The 22,505-nt window shown below is 35.1% G+C and overlaps 2 protein-coding genes across 3 annotated transcripts in view; one reads left to right on the top strand and one right to left on the bottom strand.

The window, feature by feature from the left end:
* The window catches only part of LOC133574764 (uncharacterized), a 115,531-nt gene that overhangs the window by 12,382 nt on the left and 80,644 nt on the right, over positions 1-22,505 (bottom strand). The window contains exons 4-6 of one of the 2 annotated variants that reach the window (XM_061927023.1): positions 11,162-11,298; positions 3,908-4,031; positions 3,789-3,844 (exon numbers count right to left, since the gene is read on the bottom strand). In XM_061927023.1, coding sequence (XP_061783007.1) covers positions 3,789-3,828 — 40 coding nt within the window. In that variant the 5' untranslated portion in view covers positions 3,829-3,844; positions 3,908-4,031; positions 11,162-11,298. The remainder of the gene's footprint in view (positions 1-3,788; positions 3,845-3,907; positions 4,032-11,161; positions 11,299-22,505) is intronic. The other variant, XM_061927022.1, reaches the window with a different exon arrangement.
* LOC133574513 (homeobox protein goosecoid-2-like) lies at positions 3,827-18,828 on the top strand. Its single transcript, XM_061926670.1, has 3 exons — positions 3,827-4,013; positions 11,078-11,319; positions 18,751-18,828. The coding sequence occupies exons 1-3, from the start codon at positions 3,827-3,829 to the stop codon at positions 18,826-18,828; spliced, it is 507 nt and encodes a 168-aa protein (XP_061782654.1).

Raw genomic sequence — 22,505 nt, 5'->3', positions numbered from 1 at the left:
AGGTATGGTGAAGATAAGGTCCTTTTTAAAAAAAATAATTAAATGAAATAAGATAAATAAATTAAAAACATTTTCTTGAATACAAAAGAAAGTAAAAAAAATATAAAAACAGTTCCATAGAAACTAGTAATTAATGAAAATGACTCAAATTAAGTGTTAAAGGTTAGTACTATTAGTGGACCAGCAGCACGCACAATCATGTGTGCTTACGGACTGTATCCCTTGCAGACTGTATTGATATATATTGATATATAATGTAGGAACCACAATATTAATAACAGAAAGAAACAACCCTTTTGTGTGAATGAGTGTAAATGGGGGAGGGAGGTTTTTTGGGTTGGTGCACTAATTGTAAGTGTATCTTGGGTTTTTTATGTTGATTTAAAAAACAAACAAAAAAACCCAAAAACGATACCGATAATAAAAAAAAAAACGATATTACATTTTAAAGCATTGATCGGACATCTCTAGTTGATATTCTAGTTTCAAGCATGTTTTACTCAATATACACCAAACAAGAATGACAAACACATTTCGGGAGAACATCCGCACCGTAACACAACATAAACACAACAGAACAAATACCCAGAACCCCTTGCAGCACTAACTCTTCCGGGACGCTACCTCCTAAAAACTCCGCCCCCCACCCCCAACCCCGCCCACCTCAACCTCCACATGCTCTCTCAGGGAGAGCATGTCCCAAATTCCAAGCTGCTGTTTTGAGGCATGTTAAAAAAATGAATGCAGTTTGTGACTTCAATAATAAATATGGCAGTGCCATGTTGGCATTTTTTTTCCATAACTTGAGTTGATTTATTTTGGAAAACCTTGTTACATTGTTTAATGCATCCAGCGGGGCATCACAACAAAATTAGGCATAATAATGTGTTCATTCCACGACTGTATATATCGGTATCGGTTGATATTGGAATCGGTAATTAATCCAATCCACTTTATTTATATAGCACATTTAGACAACAAAATGTCTCCAAAGTGCTGCACAACAATATTAAACACAATTAAAAACAATATAAAATAAATATGATTAAAAACAATTTCAAAAGGGTAAAACCAATTAAAACAGTAAATAGAAATCAAATTTTTAAAAACACAGAGGACAACAGAGGACCACACAACTTAATTAAGAGTTGGACAATATCGGAATATCGACAAAAAAGCCATTATCGGACATCTCTAATTATTATTAGGGACCGAGTCCCTTTGGGTCAGAGGACCCTATTGAATTTCTAGCGTTTTATTATTATACCGCCGCCTCTTTGAGCTGTAATTTGACCCCTTTAACATGCTTCAAAACTCCCCAAATTGGACACACACATCAGGACTGGCGAAAATTGCGATCTAATAAAAATTTTAAAAAACTCAAAATTGCGCTCTAGCGCCCCCTAGGAAGAAAACACAGACAAAACTGCCTGTAACTCCCAATAGGACTATCATAGAGACATGAAACAGAAACCTCTATGTAGGTCTCACTTAGACCAAGATTTCATACACTGACAACCCCCAGCAAAAATCAACAGGAAGTTTGCAATTCCCCCTTCAAAACAAAAGTTGTGTAAAAACAGTCACCTTTTTTCAAACATTATCTTCTCTGAGCGCGTTTGTCGTGTCGGCTTCAAATTAGCACAGGAGAGAGATTGAACCCTTCTGATTAAAAGTTGATGAAAGAGTTTTAATTACTGCTCCGGTTTGGATTTTATGAGCCCTCAAAGTCGGTCCGGTCCATCGCTGCTTGCAGCTTTAATTAGGGCCCGCATGGCCTGGGAGTCCTTATGCAATGGGACATAAGGACCTATTGAATTTGTAAGGTTTTATTCTTTATTCTTTATTCTTCCGCCGCCACATTAAACTGTAATTTGACCCACTTAACATGCTTCAAAACTCACCATATTTGACCCACACATCAGGACCTGCGAAAATTGCCTTTTTTTAAAAAAAACGAACCACAAAACTCAAAATTGCGCTCTAGCGCCCCCTAGGGAAAAAAAACTAGACTCCCTGTAACTCTCACTAGGAAGGTCGGAGAGACATGAAACAAAAACCTCTATGTAGGTCTGACTTAGACCTACATTTCATAATAGTACATTGTCGAGCTAAAATCAACAGGAAGTTGGCAATTCCCCCTTCAAGACAAAAAAGTACTAAAAACAGTAACTTTTTCCTCTTTGAGCTGTAATTTGACCCCCTTAACACGCTTCAAAACTCACCAAACTGAACGCACACATCAGGACTGGCAAAAATTGCAATCTTATAAAAAAAACCTAACCCCAAATCTCAAAATTGCGCTCTAGCGCAATTTTGAATAAAACGCAGAAAAAACTGCTCCTCGGAAGAAAAAAATGACAAAACTGCCTGTAACTCCCACTGGGAAGGTCGGAGAGACATGAAACAAAAACCTCTATGTAGGTCTATTTCATATATTGACAACCCCCAGCAAAAATCAACAGGAAGTTTGCTATTCCCCCTTCAAAACAAAATTTTTGTAAAAACCGGTCACCTTTCTTCAAACATTATCTCCTCTGAGCAAGTTTGTTGTTTCAGCTTCAAACTAACACAGGAGAGAGATTGAACCCTTCTGATTAAAAGTTGGCGAAAGAGTTTTGATACCTGCTCCGGTTTTGATTTTATGACCCTTCAAAGAACCTCTGCGCTGATGCTGCTGTTTTTTCAAGATGGCTGCTTAAAAGCAGGCAGCACCAGCGTGCCCACACAATGCAGACAAGGTAGGTACACTAGACAAAAGTATTGGGACAATTCGGACTAAAAGTAGACAAAAGTATTGGGACACTTATGACTACCACTGGACAAAAGTATTGGGACACATAGCACGAAAACTTGACAAAAGTATTGGGACACTTATGACTACCACTGGACAAAAGTATTGGAACGCTTATGACCAAAACTGGACAAAAGTATTGGGACACTTACACTGCACAAAAGTATTGGGACACTTAGGAATACCACTCGACAAAAGTATTGGGACACTTAGGACGAAAACTGGACAAAAGTATTGGGACACTTACACTGGACAAAAGTATTGGGACGCGTAGGACTACAACTTGACAAAAGTATCGGGACACTTAGGACTAATACTGGACAAAAGTTTTGGGACACTTAGGACTATAACTGGACAAAAGTATTGGGACACTTGGAACGTAAACTGGACAAAAATATTGGGACACTTGGGACTAACACTTGACAAAAGTATTGAGACACTTATGACGAAAACTGGGCAAAAGTATTGGGACACGTACTACTAAAACTGGACAAAAGTATTGGGACACTTAGGACTAGCACCTGCCAAATACGCGGGCCCGACCAACGCTGCTTGCAGCTTTAATTATTATTGTTCCAGCAGCTAAATGGCCTTTTTGAAGGCTTTAAGATGCTGTAAAATGTGCGATTGTCATGTCCATCATGACAGAACGGACAAAAACTCAGACACATTCTTTTTTTTTTCCCTGATTTTCTTTGTTTTGTGTTTGGACACCGATGGCAAGACGTGTCTTCATATTGTCCGCAACATATGAGTGAGTCTCTCTTTAAATCCATCCTTCAAATACCAAGCAATCCCCCTCTAAACCCCCGGCTAACAATGCGGATCCACATCTCATTTTATGCAGCCCCAAAATCTGATTTGTGTGGGAGAAAAGGAAGGGAGGCGAGATTAAGCCAATCTCTCACCTGCGCACAAAAACTGCCCAGATTAGCGTTGAATTAAGTGCGGTGTGTCCGAGAGGGGATTATGGTGCAGATGTTTACTTACACACCTGCCAGCTTCTCCAGTGGGACGAGGGAGGCGGACGACATGGACGCGCTGGTGAGGCTGGAGGGACAAAAGTTTCCCTTCAGCATTGAAGACATCTTGAGGAAATATCCTCACGCTTACCAGGACTTTGCACTCAAGGAGGAGACGTCTTCTTGTGTCCATCAGACGTGTTCGTGTTGCTGCTGCTGCCTCTGCTCGCGCTGTGGAGACCTCGTCCACCATGAAGGTAACGCCTCCTCCTGTCCTGTCATATACATCATCTTTGACTAATGTTATCCTGTCATATAGAGGATCTTTGACTGGTGGTTTTGCAAGAGATCCTTAAAAACAGCAGTTCTCCTGTTATAGAGGATCTTTGGCAAACATTTTTCTAGTAGATCCCCAAAAACAACAGAACTCTCCCTTCATATAAAGGATCTTTGACGAGTAATTTTGCAAGAGAGCTTTAAAAAAAAGAAAAAGAAGAAGAAGCAGTTCTTCTATTATAGATGATCTTTGACAATATTTTTTTCTAGTAGATCCTTAAACACAGCAGAGCTCTCCTGTTATATAGAGGACCTTTGACTGGTGGTTTTGCAAGAGATCCTTCAAAACAGCAGTTCTCCTGTTATAGAGGATCTTTGGCAAACATTTTTCTAGTAGATCCCCAAAAACAACAGAACTCTCCCTTCATATAAAGGATCTTTGACGAGTAATTTTGCAAGAGAGCTTTAAAAAAAAAAAGAAGAAGAAGAAGCAGTTCTTCTATTATAGATGATCTTTGACAATGTTTTTTTCTAGTAGATCCTTAAACACAGCAGAGCTCTCCTGTCATATAGAGGATCCTTAAAAAGAGCAGTTCACCTATTATAGAGGATCTTTGACAATATTTTTCCTAGTAGATCCTTAAACACAGCAAAGCTCTCTTGTATAGAGTATCTTTGACTTGCGTTTTTTTGCAGTAAATCCTTAAGACAGCAGACCTCTCCTATTATATAGAGCAGGGGTGCTCACACTTTTTCTGCAGGCGAGCTACTTTTCAATTGATCAAGTCGTGGGGATCTACCTCATTCATATATATCATTTATATTTACTTATTTATGAAACATATGTTTTTGTTAAAAAGTTAAAGGTGTTTAATGATAATACAAGCATGTTTAACACATATAGTTAATATTGTTAAGTTAAAGGTGTTTAAAGATAATGCAAGCATGTTTAACACATATAGTTAATATTGTTAACAAGTTAAAGATGTTTAGTGATAATGCAAGCATGTTTAACACATATAGTTAATATTGTTAATAAATTAAAGGTGTTTAATGATAATACAAGAATGTTTAACACATAGTTAATATTGTTAACAAGTTAAAGATGTTTAGTGATAATGCAAGCATGTTTAACACATATAGTTAATATTGTTAATAAATTAAAGGTGTTTAATGATAATACAAGCATGTTTAACACATATAGTTAATATTGTTAAGTTAAAGGTGTTTAAAGATAATGCAAAAATGTTTAACACATATAGTTAATATTGTTAACAAGTTAAAGATGTTTAGTGATAATGCAAGCATGTTTAACACATATAGTTAAATTGTTAATAAATTAAAGGTGTTTAATGATAATACAAGAATGTTTAACACATAGTTAATATTGTTAACAAGTTAAAGGTGTTTAAAGATAATACAAGCATGTTTAACACATATAGTTAATATTGTTAAGTTAAAGGTGTTTAAAGATAATGCAAACATGTTTAACACATATAGTTAATATTGTTAACAAGTTAAGGATGTTTAGTGATAATGCAAGCATGTTTAACACATATAGTTAATATTGTTAATAAATTAAAGGTGTTTAATGATAATACAAGAATGTTTAACACATAGTTAATATTGGCAATAAGTTAAAGGTGTTTAAAGATAATACAAGCATGTTTAACACATATAGTTAATATTGTTAATAAGTTAAAGGTGTTTAAAGATAATACAAGCATGTTTAACACATATAGTTAATATTGTTAATAAGTTAAAAGTGTTTAAAGATAATACAAGCATGTTTAATACATATAGTTAATATTGTTAATAAGTTAAAGGTGTTTAAAGATAATACAAGCATGTTTAACACATATAGTTAATATTGTTAATAAGTTAAAGGTGTTTAAAGATAATACAAGCATGTTTAACACATATAGTTAATATTGTTAATAAGTTAAAAGTGTTTAGAGATAATACAAGCATGTTTAACACATATAGATTCCTTTCTTTCATGAAGACAAGAATATAAGTTGGTGTATTACCTGATTGTGATGACTTGCATTGATTGGAATCAGACAGTGGTGCTGATAAGGTCCGCATTTTCGAATGGAGGAGAAAAAAAGTCCTCCTTTCTGCCCAATACCACATGAAAGTGGTTGGTTTTTGGCATTTTATTTATCCAGCTTCCGTACTCCTTTGTATACACTTTACAAGAAATACATTGTCGGCAAACTCCGTAGCTTGCTAGCTTGTGCACGCCAGCTTCCTGAGACTCTTATTTTGGTAGCGCAGGCAGGATGAAGTAGCGCTTTTATTGTGCAACTGTGCAGTCGGTCTTTGGAGTTTTGACGACAGGTACGGCGCCAGAGTCTGTTGAAATAAAGTGTTTCTCGCCTTCCAGTCGGTAATTTTAATGAGCTGGCAGCAGCCAGCGTCACCTCAGAAGACCCTCGGGTGCCGTGAATGTCAATCAAGTGACGAAAGTGACGTCATAGTGAAGATTTATGATCGCTCATTTTTAGGACTATTTTTTTAATGCCTGGCTGGTGATCGACTGACACACCCTCCGAGATCGACCGGTAGCTCGCGATCGACGTAATGAGCACCCCTGATATAGAGGATCTTTGACTAGCATTGTTGTAGTAGCGTCCTAAAAGCTGTCATATAGAGAAGCTTTGAGTACTGTTTTTGCAGGAGTTCAATAAAAACAGAACAGTGTTCAGGTCATATACTGTAGAGCAGCGTTTCCTAACCATGGGTCTGAGGCGGCAAAAAATACCTGCTTTATTAGCTGTGGTCCGTATGGGTCGCAGCGATACTCAGGTAGGCAGGTCTTTATTGTCATTGCACAAGTACAACAAAACTTTGCTTCGCAGCGGTACTCAGTTGTAATATACATTTCCACCACATGTGGCAGTATTGACAATATCAAACAAACGGGAAATGTGAAGTCAGGGAAGTTTGTTAAGCGCAAAGATTGTGACCAAAGTGGTGAAGTTTTCATTTGCACTTCAATTGTATTGACAGTTTATTTAAGAAACATATACATTATTATTATTATTATTACTTTAGTTCGAATGTATTTATTTTAGACCTGCATAATTGTATGTACATGTATTTTTCATCACTTTTTGAGTCCCTTCTCTTGCAGTATATTTGGTTAGTATTTATTTTTGTAATCAGCCTGACCTAAGCCTTTTTATTATTTCTAATTAACACACGGTTTCATCCATCCATCCATCCATTTTCTACCGCTTATTCCTTTCGGGGTCGCGGGGGGTGCTGGAGTCTATCTCAGCTACAATCGGTTTCATATCATTTGACAATGTTGATCCTGTTAGTAGATTAAATAAAACTATTGAATGCGATTAAAATAAAGAGTAAAATTACTAAGTCAGTGTTAATGCTTTAGTGGGCCCCGGGCCCCTCTGTAGTGGAAAAATAAGCTCCGAGATCATAAAGAACCCCTGATATAGAGGGTCTTTGACTAGAGTTATTGCAATAGATCATTAAAAACAGCACGGTGCTCCTATTATTTAGAGCAGGGGTGTCAAACTCGTTTTCATTGAGGGCCACATGGCAGTTATGGTTGCCCTCAGAGGGCCGCTTTTAACAATTTGTAATATATGAATATATATATATATATATATATATATATATATATATATATATATATATGTACATACATATATATATATATATGTACATACATATATATATATATATATATATATATATGTATATATATATATATATATATATGTACATATATATATATATATGCATGTACATATATATATATATATATATATATATATATATATATATATATATATATATATATATATATATATATATATATACATATATATATATGTACATATATATATATATATGTACATATATATATATATATATATATATGTATATATATATATATATATATGTACATATATATATATATATATGTATATATATATATATATGTACATATATATATATATGTATATATATATATATATGTACATATATATATATATATATATGTATATATATATATATGTACATATATATATATATATATATATATATGTACATATATATATATGTACATACATACATATATATATATATATATATATATATATGTACATATATATATATATATATATGTACATACATATATATATATATATATATGTACATATATATATATATATATATATATGTACATATATATATATATGTACATACATACATATATATATATATATATATATATATATGTACATATATATATATATATATATGTACATACATATATATATATATATATATGTACATATATATATATATATATGTACATACATACATACATACATACATACATATATATATATATATATATATATATATATATATATATATATATCAATCAATGTTTATTTATATAGCCCTAAATCACAAGTGTCTCAAAGGGCTGCACAAGCCACAACGACATCCTCGGTACAGAGCCCACACACATATATATATATATAATACATTAACAATATATACAGTATATTTTTTTTTACATAAGCTACAAAAAAAATATTAAAATGTTACTTTAAAAACTGGCAGCTCAGTCACCAGAATTCTACAGTAAAAGCAGTGTTTTATTTTGCAGCATATAAAACAATTTAATGAATGGAAGGAAAAACAATACCACTGTTTTTACTGGAAAAATGGCCATTTTTTTTAACAGTAAAATCTTGTTGTTTGAATGTTTTTTAATGTTTTAGTGGAAAAAAAACAGTACCAAAGTTGATTTTACGGTCAAAAAAACTCAGTCGGCGGAATTTAACCGTAAAATCTATTATCCATTTTACACTCTACAATTGGATTGATCATTTGTTTTGAAATCATCAGTCAAGCAGATATTTAAGTACAGTATTTATCTTTATTTTAACAAAAAATATTTTTGGAATATACATGATAATATAATATTTTAATAATATTGAATTTTAAAACATATGCAATTGCATGCAGTACATGATTTTTAATGTCAAAAGGGAAAAAAACAAATATATTTAGTAAGAAAAAAGTAAGCATTTTATTAACGCATATTATTTCTAGGCTTTCGCGGGCCACATAAAACAATGTGGCGGGCCAGATTTGGTCCCCGGGCCTTGAGTTTGACACCTGTGATTTAGAGGATCTGTGTCTAAATCCTTAAAAAGAGCAGTGTTCTCCTGTCATATGGCAAAGCTCTGACCAGCATTTTTGCTGTAGATCAACAAAAACAGCAGATAATTCCTGTCATGTAGAATATTTTGGCTGTGAGTGTAAACATTGATTTACTTTATTACTTTGTTTGTGACTAATATTCAGTAAAGTAACATTTTATAAGATAAAACAAATGACAAAATAAAGATTAACAGTGAAAGTTCAGAGCATGTGTCCTCTAGAACGACTGATTTACATTTTTTTTACAAACCCCGTTTCCATATGAGTTGGGAAATTGTGTTAGATGTAAATATAAACGGAATACAATGATTTGCAAATCCTTTTCAACCCATATTCAGTTAAATATGCTACAAAGACAACATATTTGATGTTCAAACTGATAAAAAATAATCATTAACTTTAGAATTTGATGCCAGCAACACGTGACAAAGAAGTTGGGAAAGGTGGCAATAAATACTGATAAAGTTGAGGAATGCTCATCAAACACTTATTTGGAACATCCCACAGGTGAACAGGCAAATTGGGAACAGGTGGGTGCCATGATTGGGTATAAAAGTAGATTCCATGAAATGCTCAGTCATTCACAAACAATGCTGGGGCGAGGGTCACCACTTTGTCAACAAATGCCTGAGCAAATTGTTGAACAGTTTAAGAAAAACCTTTCTCAACCAGCTATTGCAAGGAATTTAGGGATTTCACCGTCTACGGTCCGTAATATCATCAAAGGGTTCAGAGAATCTGGAGAAATCACTGCACGTAAGCAGCTGAGCCCGTGACCTTCGATCCCTCAGACTGTATTGCATCTACAAGTGAGATCAGTGTGTAAAGGATATCACCACATGGGCCCAGGAACACTTCAGAAACCCACTGTCAGTAACTACAGTTGGTTGCTACATCTGTAAGTGCAAGTTTAAACTCTCATATGCAAGGCGAAAACCGTTTATCAACAACACCCAGAAACGCAGTCAGCTTCGCTGGGCCGGAGATCTAAGATGGACTGATACAAAGTGGAAAAGTGTTCTGTGGTCTGATGAGTGCACATTTCAAATTGTTTTTGGAAACTGTGGACGTCGTGTCCTCCGGACCAAAGAGGGAAAGAACCATCCGGATTGTTATAGGCGCAAAGTTGAAAAGCCAGCATCTGTGATGGTATGGGGGTGTATTAGTACCCAAGACATGGGTAACTTACACATCTGTGAAGGCACCATTAATGCTGAAAGGTACATACAGGTTTTGGAGCGACATATGTTGCCATCCAAGCAACGTTACCATGGACGCCCCTGCTTATTTCAGCAAGACAATGCCAAGCCACGTGTTACAACAGTGTGGCTTCATAGTAAAAGAGTGCGGGTACTAGACTGGCCTGCCTGTAGTCCAGACCTGTCTCCCATTGAAAATGTGTGGTGCATTATGAAGCATAAAATAGCACAACGGAGACCCCCGGACTGTTGAACAACTTAAGCTGTACATCAAGCAAGAATGGGAAATAATTCCACCTGAGAAGTTTAAAAAATGTGTCTCCTCAGTTCCCAATCGTTTATTGAGTGTTGTTAAAAGGAAAGGCCATGTAACACAGTGGTGAACATGCCCTTTCCCAACTACTTTGGCACGTGTTGCAGCCATGAAATTCTAAGTTAATTATTATTTGCAAAAAAAAAAAGTTTATCAGTTTGAACATCAAATATGTTGTCTTTGTAGTGCATTCAATTGAATATGGGTTGAAAAGGATTTGCAAATCATTGTATTCCGTTTATATTTACATCTAACACAATTTCCCAACTCATATGGAAACGGGGTTTGTAGTTATTCCGCACGTCTTCCCTCCCAGCAGGGTGTTGTCGCTATGGATGGAACAATGCAGCGGCACACTCGGACGCAAGCGCGCCAGAAGAGGCTGGCCTAGAAGACACATCACCTGTTGAGGCGCAGAGGAGGACCAGGCGACACCGCACCATCTTCACGGAGGAGCAGCTGGACGCGCTGGAGGAGCTCTTCCTGCAGAACCAGTACCCTGACGTCAACACGCGGGAGAAACTAGCCCAGCGCACTCACCTGAGAGAGGAAAGGGTTGAGGTAAGTCGACTAAATAGTAATAAGGGGTGAAGCAATGTACCGTATTGTATAACATTTTTTAAATGAAATGACTGTTATTTTTACAGTAAAATTGTGATGACTGAGATCCCAGTTATTTGTTTTTGTCTGCAAATTGATGGTCATTTTTACATTTTAAATGGAAAAACAGTTCCACAATTTTCGATGTTAAAATTCTGGTGACTGAGGTGACTTTTTCTTGGTTTTTACCGTAAATTGACGATCGTTGTTTTTACATTACTGTAAATCGAAAAACAGTACCACTGTTTTTTAACGATAAAATTAGAGATGTCCGATAATATCGGCCGATAAATACTTTAAAATGTAATATCGAAAATTATCGGTATCGTTTTTTTTATTATCGGTATCGTGTTTTTTTTGTTTTGTTTTTTTTATTTTATTTTTTTTATTAAATCAACATAAAAAACACAAGATACACTTACAATTAATGCACCAACCCAAAAAACTTCCCTCCCCATTCACACTCATTCACACAAAAGGGTTGTTTCTTTCTGTTATTAATATTCTGGTTCCTACATTATATATCAATATATATCATACTTGCCAACCCTCCCGGATTTTCCGGGAGACTCCCGAAATTCAGCGCCTCTCCCGAAAACCTCCCGGGACAAATTTTCTCCCGAAAAACTCCCGAAATTCAGGCGGACCTGAGTGACGTGTTGACAACACACAACAACAGTGTCTACCGTAAAGCAGTTCGTCTGCCGTAAACAGCAATGTTGTGACACTTTTAAACAGGACAATACTGCCATCTACTGTACATGCATATGTGACCCACCCATAATGTGTCACATTTTTGTGTTGATTTATTTATTTTATTTTGTGGTTTGAATTCGTTTTTGGAGCTGTCATTACACATTTATCAGTATTCACATTGGTCAGTAGGGGGCAGTAGGGCGTTTCTTCCCAATTGAACGCTATCACCTGCAGACCGGAAGTGTCTTGTCATTCTGATGAGTGCGACCAGTCTGTGAACAATTGAAACGTCGTGTGTGCTTTTTCCTCCTGTATAACAGGTTAGTTTTGGTGAATCAACTCACTGAATAATATCCATGTGATCTTTATAAGTTTAAGTACACATTCTGATGGTGGAGCCTAACTCTAAAGTGTTTCTGAGTTGTAGTTTGTAAATGAACACTGAAATTCAAGTATTTATTTTATTTATATATATATATATATATATATATATATATATATATATATATATATATATATATATATATATATATATACATATATATATATATACATATATATATAGCTAGAATTCAATGAAAGTCAAGTGTTTCGTATATATATATATATATATCTATCTTAACCACGCCCCCAACCACGCCACCCGCCCCACCCCCCCACCCCCCCACCACGCCCCCACCCCCCACCTCCCGAAATCGGAGGTCTCAAGGTTGGCAAGTATGATATATATCAATACAGTCTGCAAGGGATACAGTCCGTAAGCACACATGATTGTGCGTGCTGCTGGTCCACTAATAGTACTAACCTTTAACAGTTAATTTGACTCATTTTCATTAATTACTAGTTTCTATGTAACTGTTTTTATATTGTTTTACTTTCTTTTTTATTCAAGAATTTTTTTTAAATTTATATATCTTATTTATTTTATTTTTTTTTTTAAAAAGGACCTTATCTTCACCATACCTGGTTGTCCAAATTAGGCATAATAATGTGTTAATTCCACGACTGTATGTATCGGTATCGGTTTATATCAGTATCTGTAATTAAGAGTTGGACAATATCGGAATATCGGATATCGGCAAAAAAGCCATTATCGGACATCTCTAGATAAAATTCTGACAACTGAAGTGAGATTTGTTTTTTTGTTTCGTTTTTTTTTATAGCTTAAGTTGACGGCCGTTGTTTTTGCACTGCATTACTCTAAATCAAAAACAGTACCATTGTTTTTTTGCAATAACATTTTTTTTACTGTAAAATTGGCATTTGCTGTAAATGGAAAGACTCAACTGCTGTTATATTTACAGTAAAATTGTGATGACTGAGATGACAGTTATTTGTTTGTTTGTTTTTTTACCGCAAATATATGGTCGTTTTTACAGTGCATTAATATAAAACGAAAAAACACCACCACTTTTATTTTTACAGTAAAATTCTGGCAACCGAGATGCAAGTTTGGGTTTTTTTTAGCGTAAAACGCCAGCTTTTTGTTATCGTAAAATATCCAATCGTTGTTTTTACAGTAAATTACAGTAAATTAAAAAACAGTACTACCCTTTTTTTTTTTACAATAAAATTCTGGCAACTTAGATGACAGTTGGTTTTTTTTTGTTTTTTTTACTGTACACTAATAGTACTAACCTTTAACAGTTAATTTCACTCATTTTCATTAATTATTAGTTTCTATGTAACTGTTTTTATATTGTTTTACTTTCTTTTTTATTCAAGAATTTTTTTTAAATGTATTTATCTTATTTTATTTATTTATTTATTTTTAAAAGGACCTTATCTTCACCATACCTGGTTGTCCAAATTAGGCATAATAATGTGTTAATTCCACGACTGTATATATCGGTATCGGTAATTAAGTGTTGGACAATATCGGAATATCGGATATCGGCAAAAAAGCCATTATCGGACATCCCTAGATAAAATTCTGACAACTGAAGTGAGATTTGTTTTTTTTTGTTTTTGTTTTTTTTTAGCTTAAATTGACGGCCGTTGTTTTTGCAGTGCATTACTCTAAATCAAAAACAGTACCATTGTTTTTTTTGCAATAACATTTTTTTACTGTAAAATTGGCATTTGCTGTAAATGGAAAGACTCAACTGCTAATATATTTACAGTAAAATTGTGATGACTGAGATGCCAGTTATTTGTTTTGGTTTTTTTTTTACCGCAAATATATGGTCGTTTTTACAGTGCATTAATATAAAACGAAAAAACACCACCACTTTTATTTTTACAGTAAAATTCTGGCAACCGAGATGCAAGTTTGGGTTTTTTTTAGCGTAAAACGCCAGCTTTTTGTTATCGTAAAATATCCAATCGTTGTTTTTACAGTAAATTACAGTAAATTAAAAAACAGTACTACCCATTTTTTTTTTACAATAAAATTCTGGCAACTTAGATGACAGTTGGTTTTTTTTTGTTTTTTTTACTGTACACTAATAGCACTAACCTTTAACAGTTAATTTTACTCATTTTCATTAATTATTAGTTTCTATGTAACTGTTTTTATATTGTTTTACTTTCTTTTTTATTCAAGAATTTTTTTTAAATTTATTTATCTTATTTTATTTAATCTTTTTTTTTTTTAAAGGACCTTATCTTCACCATACCTGGTTGTCCAAATTAGGCATAATAATGTGTTAATTCCACGACTGTATATATCGGTATCGGTAATTAAGTGTTGGACAATATCGGAATATCGGATATCGGCAAAAAAGCCATTATCGGACATCCCTAAATAAAATTCTGACAACTGAAGTGAGATTTATTTTTTGTTTCGTTTTTTTTTTAGCTTAAATTGACGGTCGTTGTTTTTGCAGTGCATTACTCTAAATCAAAAACAGTACCATTGTTTTTTTGCAATAACATTTTTTTTACTGTAAAATTGGCATTTGCTGTAAATGGAAAGACTCAACTGCTAATATATTTACAGTAAAATTGTGATGACTGAGATTCCAGTTATTTGTTTTTGTTTTTTTTACCGCAAATATATGGTCGTTTTTACAGTGCATTAATATAAAACGAAAAAACACCACCACTTTTATTTTTACAGTAAAATTCTGGCAACCGAGATGCAAGTTTGGGTTTTTTTTAGCGTAAAACGCCAGCTTTTTGTTATCGTAAAATATCCAATCGTTGTTTTTACAGTAAATTACAGTAAATTAAAAAACAGTACTACCCATTTTTTTTTTACAATAAAATTCTGGCAACTTAGATGACAGTTGTTTTTTTTTGTTTTTTTTACTGTACACTAATAGTACTAACCTTTAACAGTTAATTTTACTCATTTTCATTAATTATTAGTTTCTATGTAACTGTTTTTATATTGTTTTACTTTCTTTTTTATTCAAGATTTTTTTTTTAATTTATTTATCTTATTTTATTTATTTATTTATTTTTAAAAGGACCTTATCTTCACCATACCTGGTTGTCCAAATTAGGCATAATAATGTGTTAATTCCACGACTGTATATATCGGTATCGGTAATTAAGTGTTGGACAATATCGGAATATCGGATATCGGCAAAAAAGCCATTATCGGACATCCCTAGATAAAATTCTGACAACTGAAGTGAGATTTGTTTTTTTTTGTTTTTGTTTTTTTTTAGCTTAAATTGACGGCCGTTGTTTTTGCAGTGCATTACTCTAAATCGAAAAGCAGTACCATTGTTTTTTGCAATAAAATTTGGGCAACTGCGCTGCCAGTTTTTTGTTTTTTTTACTGTAAAATTGGCATTTGCTGTAAATGGAAAGACTCAACTGCTGTTATTTTTACAGTAAAATTGTGATGACTGAGATGCCAGTTATTTGTTTTTGTTTTTTTACCTCAAATATATGGTCGTTTTTACAGTGCATTAGTATAAAACGAAAAAACACCACCACTTTTATTTTTACAGTAAAATTCTGGCAACCGAGATGCAAGTTGGGTTTTTTTTAGCGTAAAACGCCAGCTTTTTGTTACCGTAAAATATCCAATTGTTGTTTTTACAGTAAATTACTGTAAATTAAAAAACAGTACCACCCTTTTTTTTTTACAATAAAATTCTGGCAACTTAGATGACAGTTGTTGTTGTTGTTTTTTTACTGTAAATTGACGGTCGTTTTTACATTGCATTACTCTAAATTGAAAAGCAGTAGCATTGTTTTTTGCAGTAAAATTTTGGCAACCGAGTTGCCAGTTTGTTTTTTTCAGCAAAATTTTCTTTTTTTTTTCCTTTTTTTTTACAATGTATAACAGTAAATAAAAACACTATAACTTTTATTTTTCCAATAAAATTTTGTCAATTTAGATACCAGTCTAAATTGACTGGGCTCGGGATCTTTCTGTGTGGAGTTTGTTGCGTGGGTTCCCTCCGGGTACTCCGGCTTCCTCCCACCTCCAAAAACATGCACCTGGGGATAAGTTGATTGGCAACACTAAATTGTTACTAGTGTGTGAATGTGAGTGTGAATGTTGTCTGTCTATCTGTGTTGGCCCTGTGATGAGGTGGCGACTTGTCCGGGGTGTACCCCGCCTGCTGCCCGAATGCAGCTGAGATAGGCTCCAGCACCCCTTTGCGACCCCGAAAGGGACAAGCGGTAGAAAATGGATGGATGGATGAATGTTTATTTGTAATGTTGTTGTGAAAAAATAATATTATTAAAAGATTAAAAGTGCTCTAGAATGATGGCAAAATACAGCATTATTGTGGAAAAATGTATGATATTGTCGTGAGAATTGTAGTGTTCGGTAGAGCAGTGTTTCTTAACCATAGGGCCGTTGTAGGGCCGCGAGCGCCCCCGCCAAAAAATAGATTTTTTTAAGTTGTGCTGCAGGGTTACTCAGTTGTAATGCACTTTTCCACCACTTGTGGCAGTAATGACAATCTCAAACAAAAAGAGGAAGTCTGGAATTTAAGTCATTGAGAAGCTTCTTAAGCGCAAAAATGATGACTAAAGTGGTGAAGCTGTATTTTTATTTGCACTTAAATGTTATCGACATATTCATTATTAATTTAGTTTGTTTATTTTAGCCATACTTGCCAACCCTCCCGAATTTTACGGGAGACTCCCGAAATTCAGCGCCCCTCCCGGGACAAATATTCTCCCGAAAATCTCCCGATTTTCAGCCGGAGCTGGAGGCCACGCCCCCTCCAGCTCCATGCGGACCTGAGTGAGGACAGCCTTTTTTCAAGACGGGAGGACAACAGGGTGACAAGAAGTAAATCATCCAGACTAGAGATAAATTGTATTATTATGTTTATCTTACCTAAAAATAAATACATTTATTAATTTAAAAAAAAACAACAAATAAATAAATGTTTACTATAATTTGCTAAAAACATCAAAATTTATTGTATTTTTATTTGTATTTTTTCTGACTCCTTATTACATCCAGCCATAGAATTATACATTAAAATAAACATATTTGAAATAATTAATTTTAAATTATCATAATAATTCATTAAAAATGACCATGTCCTTAATATTTATTTATGCAAGTTTGAAGTATCAATTATCCAAACACAGTTTTGTTTGCATATTTTCAGGATATATATATATATATATATATATATATATATATATATATATATATATATATATATATATATATATATATATATGTATATATATATATATATATATATATATATATATATGTATATATATATATATATATATATATATATATATATATATATATCCTGAAAATATGCAAACAAAACTGTATATATATAAAATAAAATATAAAATATAAAATATATATATATATATATATATATATATATATATATATATATATATATATATATATATATATATATATATATATATATATATATATATATATATATATATATCCTGAAAATATGCAAACAAAACTGTGTTTAGATAATTGATACTTCAAACTTGCATAAATAAATATTTAGGAATACAACATAACTTGGCTTCTGAGAGCTTCAAAATGTAATGAATAAAATGCTAAAGTTGTTGATAAACAAGCAATTATTTTAATAATTAAATATATATATACATATGTATATACATATATATATATATATATATATATATATATATATATATATATATATATATATATATATATATATATATATATATATATATATATATATATATATATATATATATATATATATTTATATGTATGAAATACTTGACTTGGTGAATTCTAGCTGTCAATATACTCCTCCCCTCTTAACCACGCCCCCAACCACCCCCACCCCCACCCTCCCGAAATTGGAGGTCTCAAGGTTGGCAAGTATGATTTTAGCACAACATAATTGTATGTAAATTTATTTTTCATCCGTTTTTATGAGTCTATTTCCATCCGTCCATTTTCCACCGCTTGTCCCCCTCGAAAATATACAGCTGTTTTTATGCAGTATATTTGGTTGGTACTTAATTTTCTAATTAGCCTAACCTAAGTCCAAGGTCCATGTGTTAAATAAATAGTAACACATGGTTTCATAGCATTTGACAAGGTTGTAAAGTGTAAGTAGGTGAGAAATAATTATTGAATATGATTAAATCAAGAGTAAGATTACTAATTTAGTGTTAATGTTTGAGTGGGCCCAGAAAAGTTGGGCCCCTGAGGTCAAAAAGGTTAAAAAGCCCTGCCGTAGACCATGACTGTATTGTATTTTTTTAGACAGAAAATTAAATCAAGTTATGTTTTTTCCTCTGTAGGTTTGGTTCAAAAACCGCAGAGCCAAGTGGCGGCGCCAGAGAAGACTCTCGTTTAATGTGGGGAATGTGGAAAATTAAAATGTATAAGTATCCTGTGTAGCGAAATCATTTTGAATGTTTTGTACCATTCAAACTGTATTTTGTGTGTGAGTCAAATTAAGTTTTGGTGTCAATTCATAAAATGGTTTGTACTATGTGTCAGGAAAATGTGTTTTTGAGTGAACTACTACTACTACTCAGTCATGCCCACTGTTTTCATTGAGAAAATCTGTGAAATATTTAATATAATATCAATATGTTGCCATTGTGTCTGATCCCAAAGCCAGAGTTAGTCTCAGCTCACAGAAATTCCATCCATTTTCCTCCGCTTATCCGAGGTCGGGTCGCGGGGGCAGCAGCCTAAGCAGGGAAGCCCATACTTCCCTCACCCCAGCCACTTCGTCCAGCTCCTCCTGGGGGATCCCGAAGCGTTCCCAGGCCAGCCGGGAGACATAGCCTTCCCAACGTGTCCTGGGTCTTCCCCGTGGCCTCCTGCTGGTCGGACGTGCCCTAAACCCCTACCTAGGGAGGCGTTCGGGTGGCATCCTGACCAGATGCCCGAACCACCTCATCTGGCTTCTCTCAATGCGGAGGAGCAACGGCTTTACTCTGAGTTCCTCCCGGATGACAGAGCTTCTCACCCTATCTCTAAGGGAGAGACCCGCCACCCGGCGGAGGAAACTCATTTCGGCCACTTGTACCCGTGATCTTGTCCTTTCGGTCATAACCCAAAGCTCATGACCATAGGTAAGGATGGGAACGTTGATCGACCGGTAAATTGAGAGCTTTGCCTTCCGGCTCAGCTCCTTCTTCACCACAATGGATCGATACAGCGTCTGCATTACTGAAGACGCCGCACCGATCCGCCTGTCGATCTCACAATCCACTCTTCCCTCACTCGTGAACAAGACTCCTAGGTACTTGAACTCCTCCACTTGGGGCAAGATCTCCTCCCCAACCCGGACATGGCACTCCATCCTTTCCCGGGCGAGAACCATGGACTCGGACTTGGAGGTGCTGATTCCCATCCCGGTCGCTTCACACTCGGCTGCAAACCGATCAAGTGAGAGCTGAAGATCCTGGCCAGATGAAGCCATCAGGACCACATACTGGATCCCCTCAACGCCCTGACTGCGCCTAGAAATTCTGTCCATAAAAGTTTTGAACAGAATCGGTGACAAAGGGCAGCCTTGGCGGAGTCCAACCCTCACTGGAAAGGGGTCCGACTTACTGCCGGCAATGCGGACCAAGCTCTGACACTGATCATACTGGGAGCGGACCGCCACAATCAGACAGTCCGATACCCCATACTCTCTGAGCACTCCCCACAGGACTTCCCGGGGGACACGGTCAAATGCCTTCTCCAAGTCCACAAAGCACATGTAGACTGGTTGGGCAAACTCCCATGCACCCTCAAGGACCCTGCCGAGAGTATAGAGCTGGTCTACCTTTCCACAACCAGGACGAAAACCACACTGTTCCTCCTGAATCCGAGGTTGGACTATCCGGCGTAGCCTCCTCTCCAGTACACCTGAATAGACCTTACTGGGAAGGCTGAGGAGTGTGATCCCACGATAGTTGGAACACACCCTCCAGTTCCCCTTCTTAAAGAGAGGAACTACCACCCCGGTCTGCCAATCCAGAGGTACCGCCCCCGATGTCCATGCGATGTTGCAGAGTCTTGTCAACCAAGACAGCCCCACAGCATCCAGAGCCTTAAGGAACTCCGGGCGGATCTCATCCACCCCCGGGGCCTTGCCAACGAGTGAAGTGAAGTGAAGTGAATTATATTTATATAGCGCTTTTCTCTAGTGACTCAAAGCGCTTTACATAGTGAAACCCAATATCTAAGTTACATTCAAACCAGTGTGGGTGGCACTGGGAGCAGGTGGGTAAAGTGTCTTGCCCAAGGACACAACAGCAGTGACTCAGATGGCGGAAGCGGGGATCGAACCTGCAACCCTCAAGTTGCTGGCACGGCCGCTCTACCAACCGAGCTATACCCCCCGAGGAGCTTTTTAACTACCTCAGCAACCTCAGCCCCAGAAATAGGAGAGCCCACCACAGATCCCCCCCAGGCACTGCTTCCTCATAGATGTGTTGGTAGGATTGAAGAGGTCTTCAAAGTACTCCCTCCATCCACAACAGCCGCAGTAGAGGTCAGTAGAACACCATCCTCACCATACACGGTGTTGACAGTGCACTGCTTACCCCATACTCTCTGAGCACTCTCCACAGGACTTCCCGAGGGACACGGTCGAATGCCTTCTTCAAGTCCACAAACCTACTCAGTGGCTTAGTGGTTAGAGTGTCCGCCCTGAGATCGGTAGGTTGTGAGTTCAAACCCCGGCCGAGTCATACCAAAGACTATAAAAATGGGACCCCTGCTTGGCACTCAGCATCAAGGGTCGGAAGTGGGGGTTAAACATACTCGCCAACCTTGAGACCTCCGATTTCGGGAGGTGGGGGGTGAGGGCGTGGTCGGGGGTGGGGAGGGGCGTGGTTGGGGGCGTGGTTAAGAGGGGAGGAGTATATTGACAGCTAGAATTCACCAAGTCAAGTATTTCATACATACATATATATATATATATATATATATATATATATATATATATATATATATATATATATGTCTTAATAAGGTTATCCAAAAAATAGTGCTCGATACCGTAGTAGAGCGCAATATATATATATATATATGTATATATATATATATATATTTATACACACACATATATATGTATATATATATATTTGTATATATGTATATGTATGTATGTGTATATATACATATATACACATACATATGTGTGTGTGTATATATATATATATATATATATATATATATATATATATATGTATATATATATATATATATATATATGTATATATATATATATATTTATATATATATATATATATATAAATATTTATATATATATATATATATGTATATATTTTTATATATATATATATATATATATATATATATATATATATATATATATATATATATATATATATATATCTACATCCTGAAAATATGCAAACAAAACTGTGTTTAGATAATTGATACTTCAAACTTGCATAAATAAATCTTAAGGAATATAACATAACTTGGCTTCTGAGAGTTTCAAAATGTAATGAATGAAATGCTAAAGTTGTTGATAAATAAGCAATTATTTTAATAATTAAATATGGTCATTTTAAATGAATTATTATGATAATTTAAAATCAATTATTTCAAATATGTTTATTTTAATGTATAATTCTATGGCTGGATGTAATAAGGAGTCACGAAAAAATACAATTACTTTTAATGTTTTTAGCAAAATATAGTAAAAATGTATTTAGTTTTTTTTTTTTTTAATTAATAAATATATTTATTTTTTGGTGAAATAAACATAATAATACAATTTATCTCTAGTCTGGATGATTTAGTTCTTGTCACCCTGTTGTCCTCCCGTTGTGAAAAAAGGCTGTCCTCACTCAGGTCCGCATGGAGCTGGAGGGGGCGTGGCCTCCAGCTCCGGCTGAAAATCGGGAGGTTTTCGGGAGAATATTTGTCCCGGGAGGTTTTCGGGAGAGGCGCTGAATTTCGGGAGTCCCCCGGAAAATTCGGGAGGGTTGGCAAGTATGGGGTTAAATCACCAGAAATTATTCCCGGGCGTGTCTCCGCTGCTGCCCACTGCTCCCCTCACCTCCCAGGGTGTGGA

This window comes from Nerophis lumbriciformis, linkage group LG32 (assembly GCF_033978685.3).
Source record: "Nerophis lumbriciformis linkage group LG32, RoL_Nlum_v2.1, whole genome shotgun sequence".
Classification (NCBI taxonomy): Eukaryota; Metazoa; Chordata; class Actinopteri; order Syngnathiformes; family Syngnathidae; genus Nerophis; species Nerophis lumbriciformis.
The sequence above is the reverse complement of the archived record's forward strand: the minus strand, read 5'-3'. Positions and strand labels throughout refer to the sequence as shown.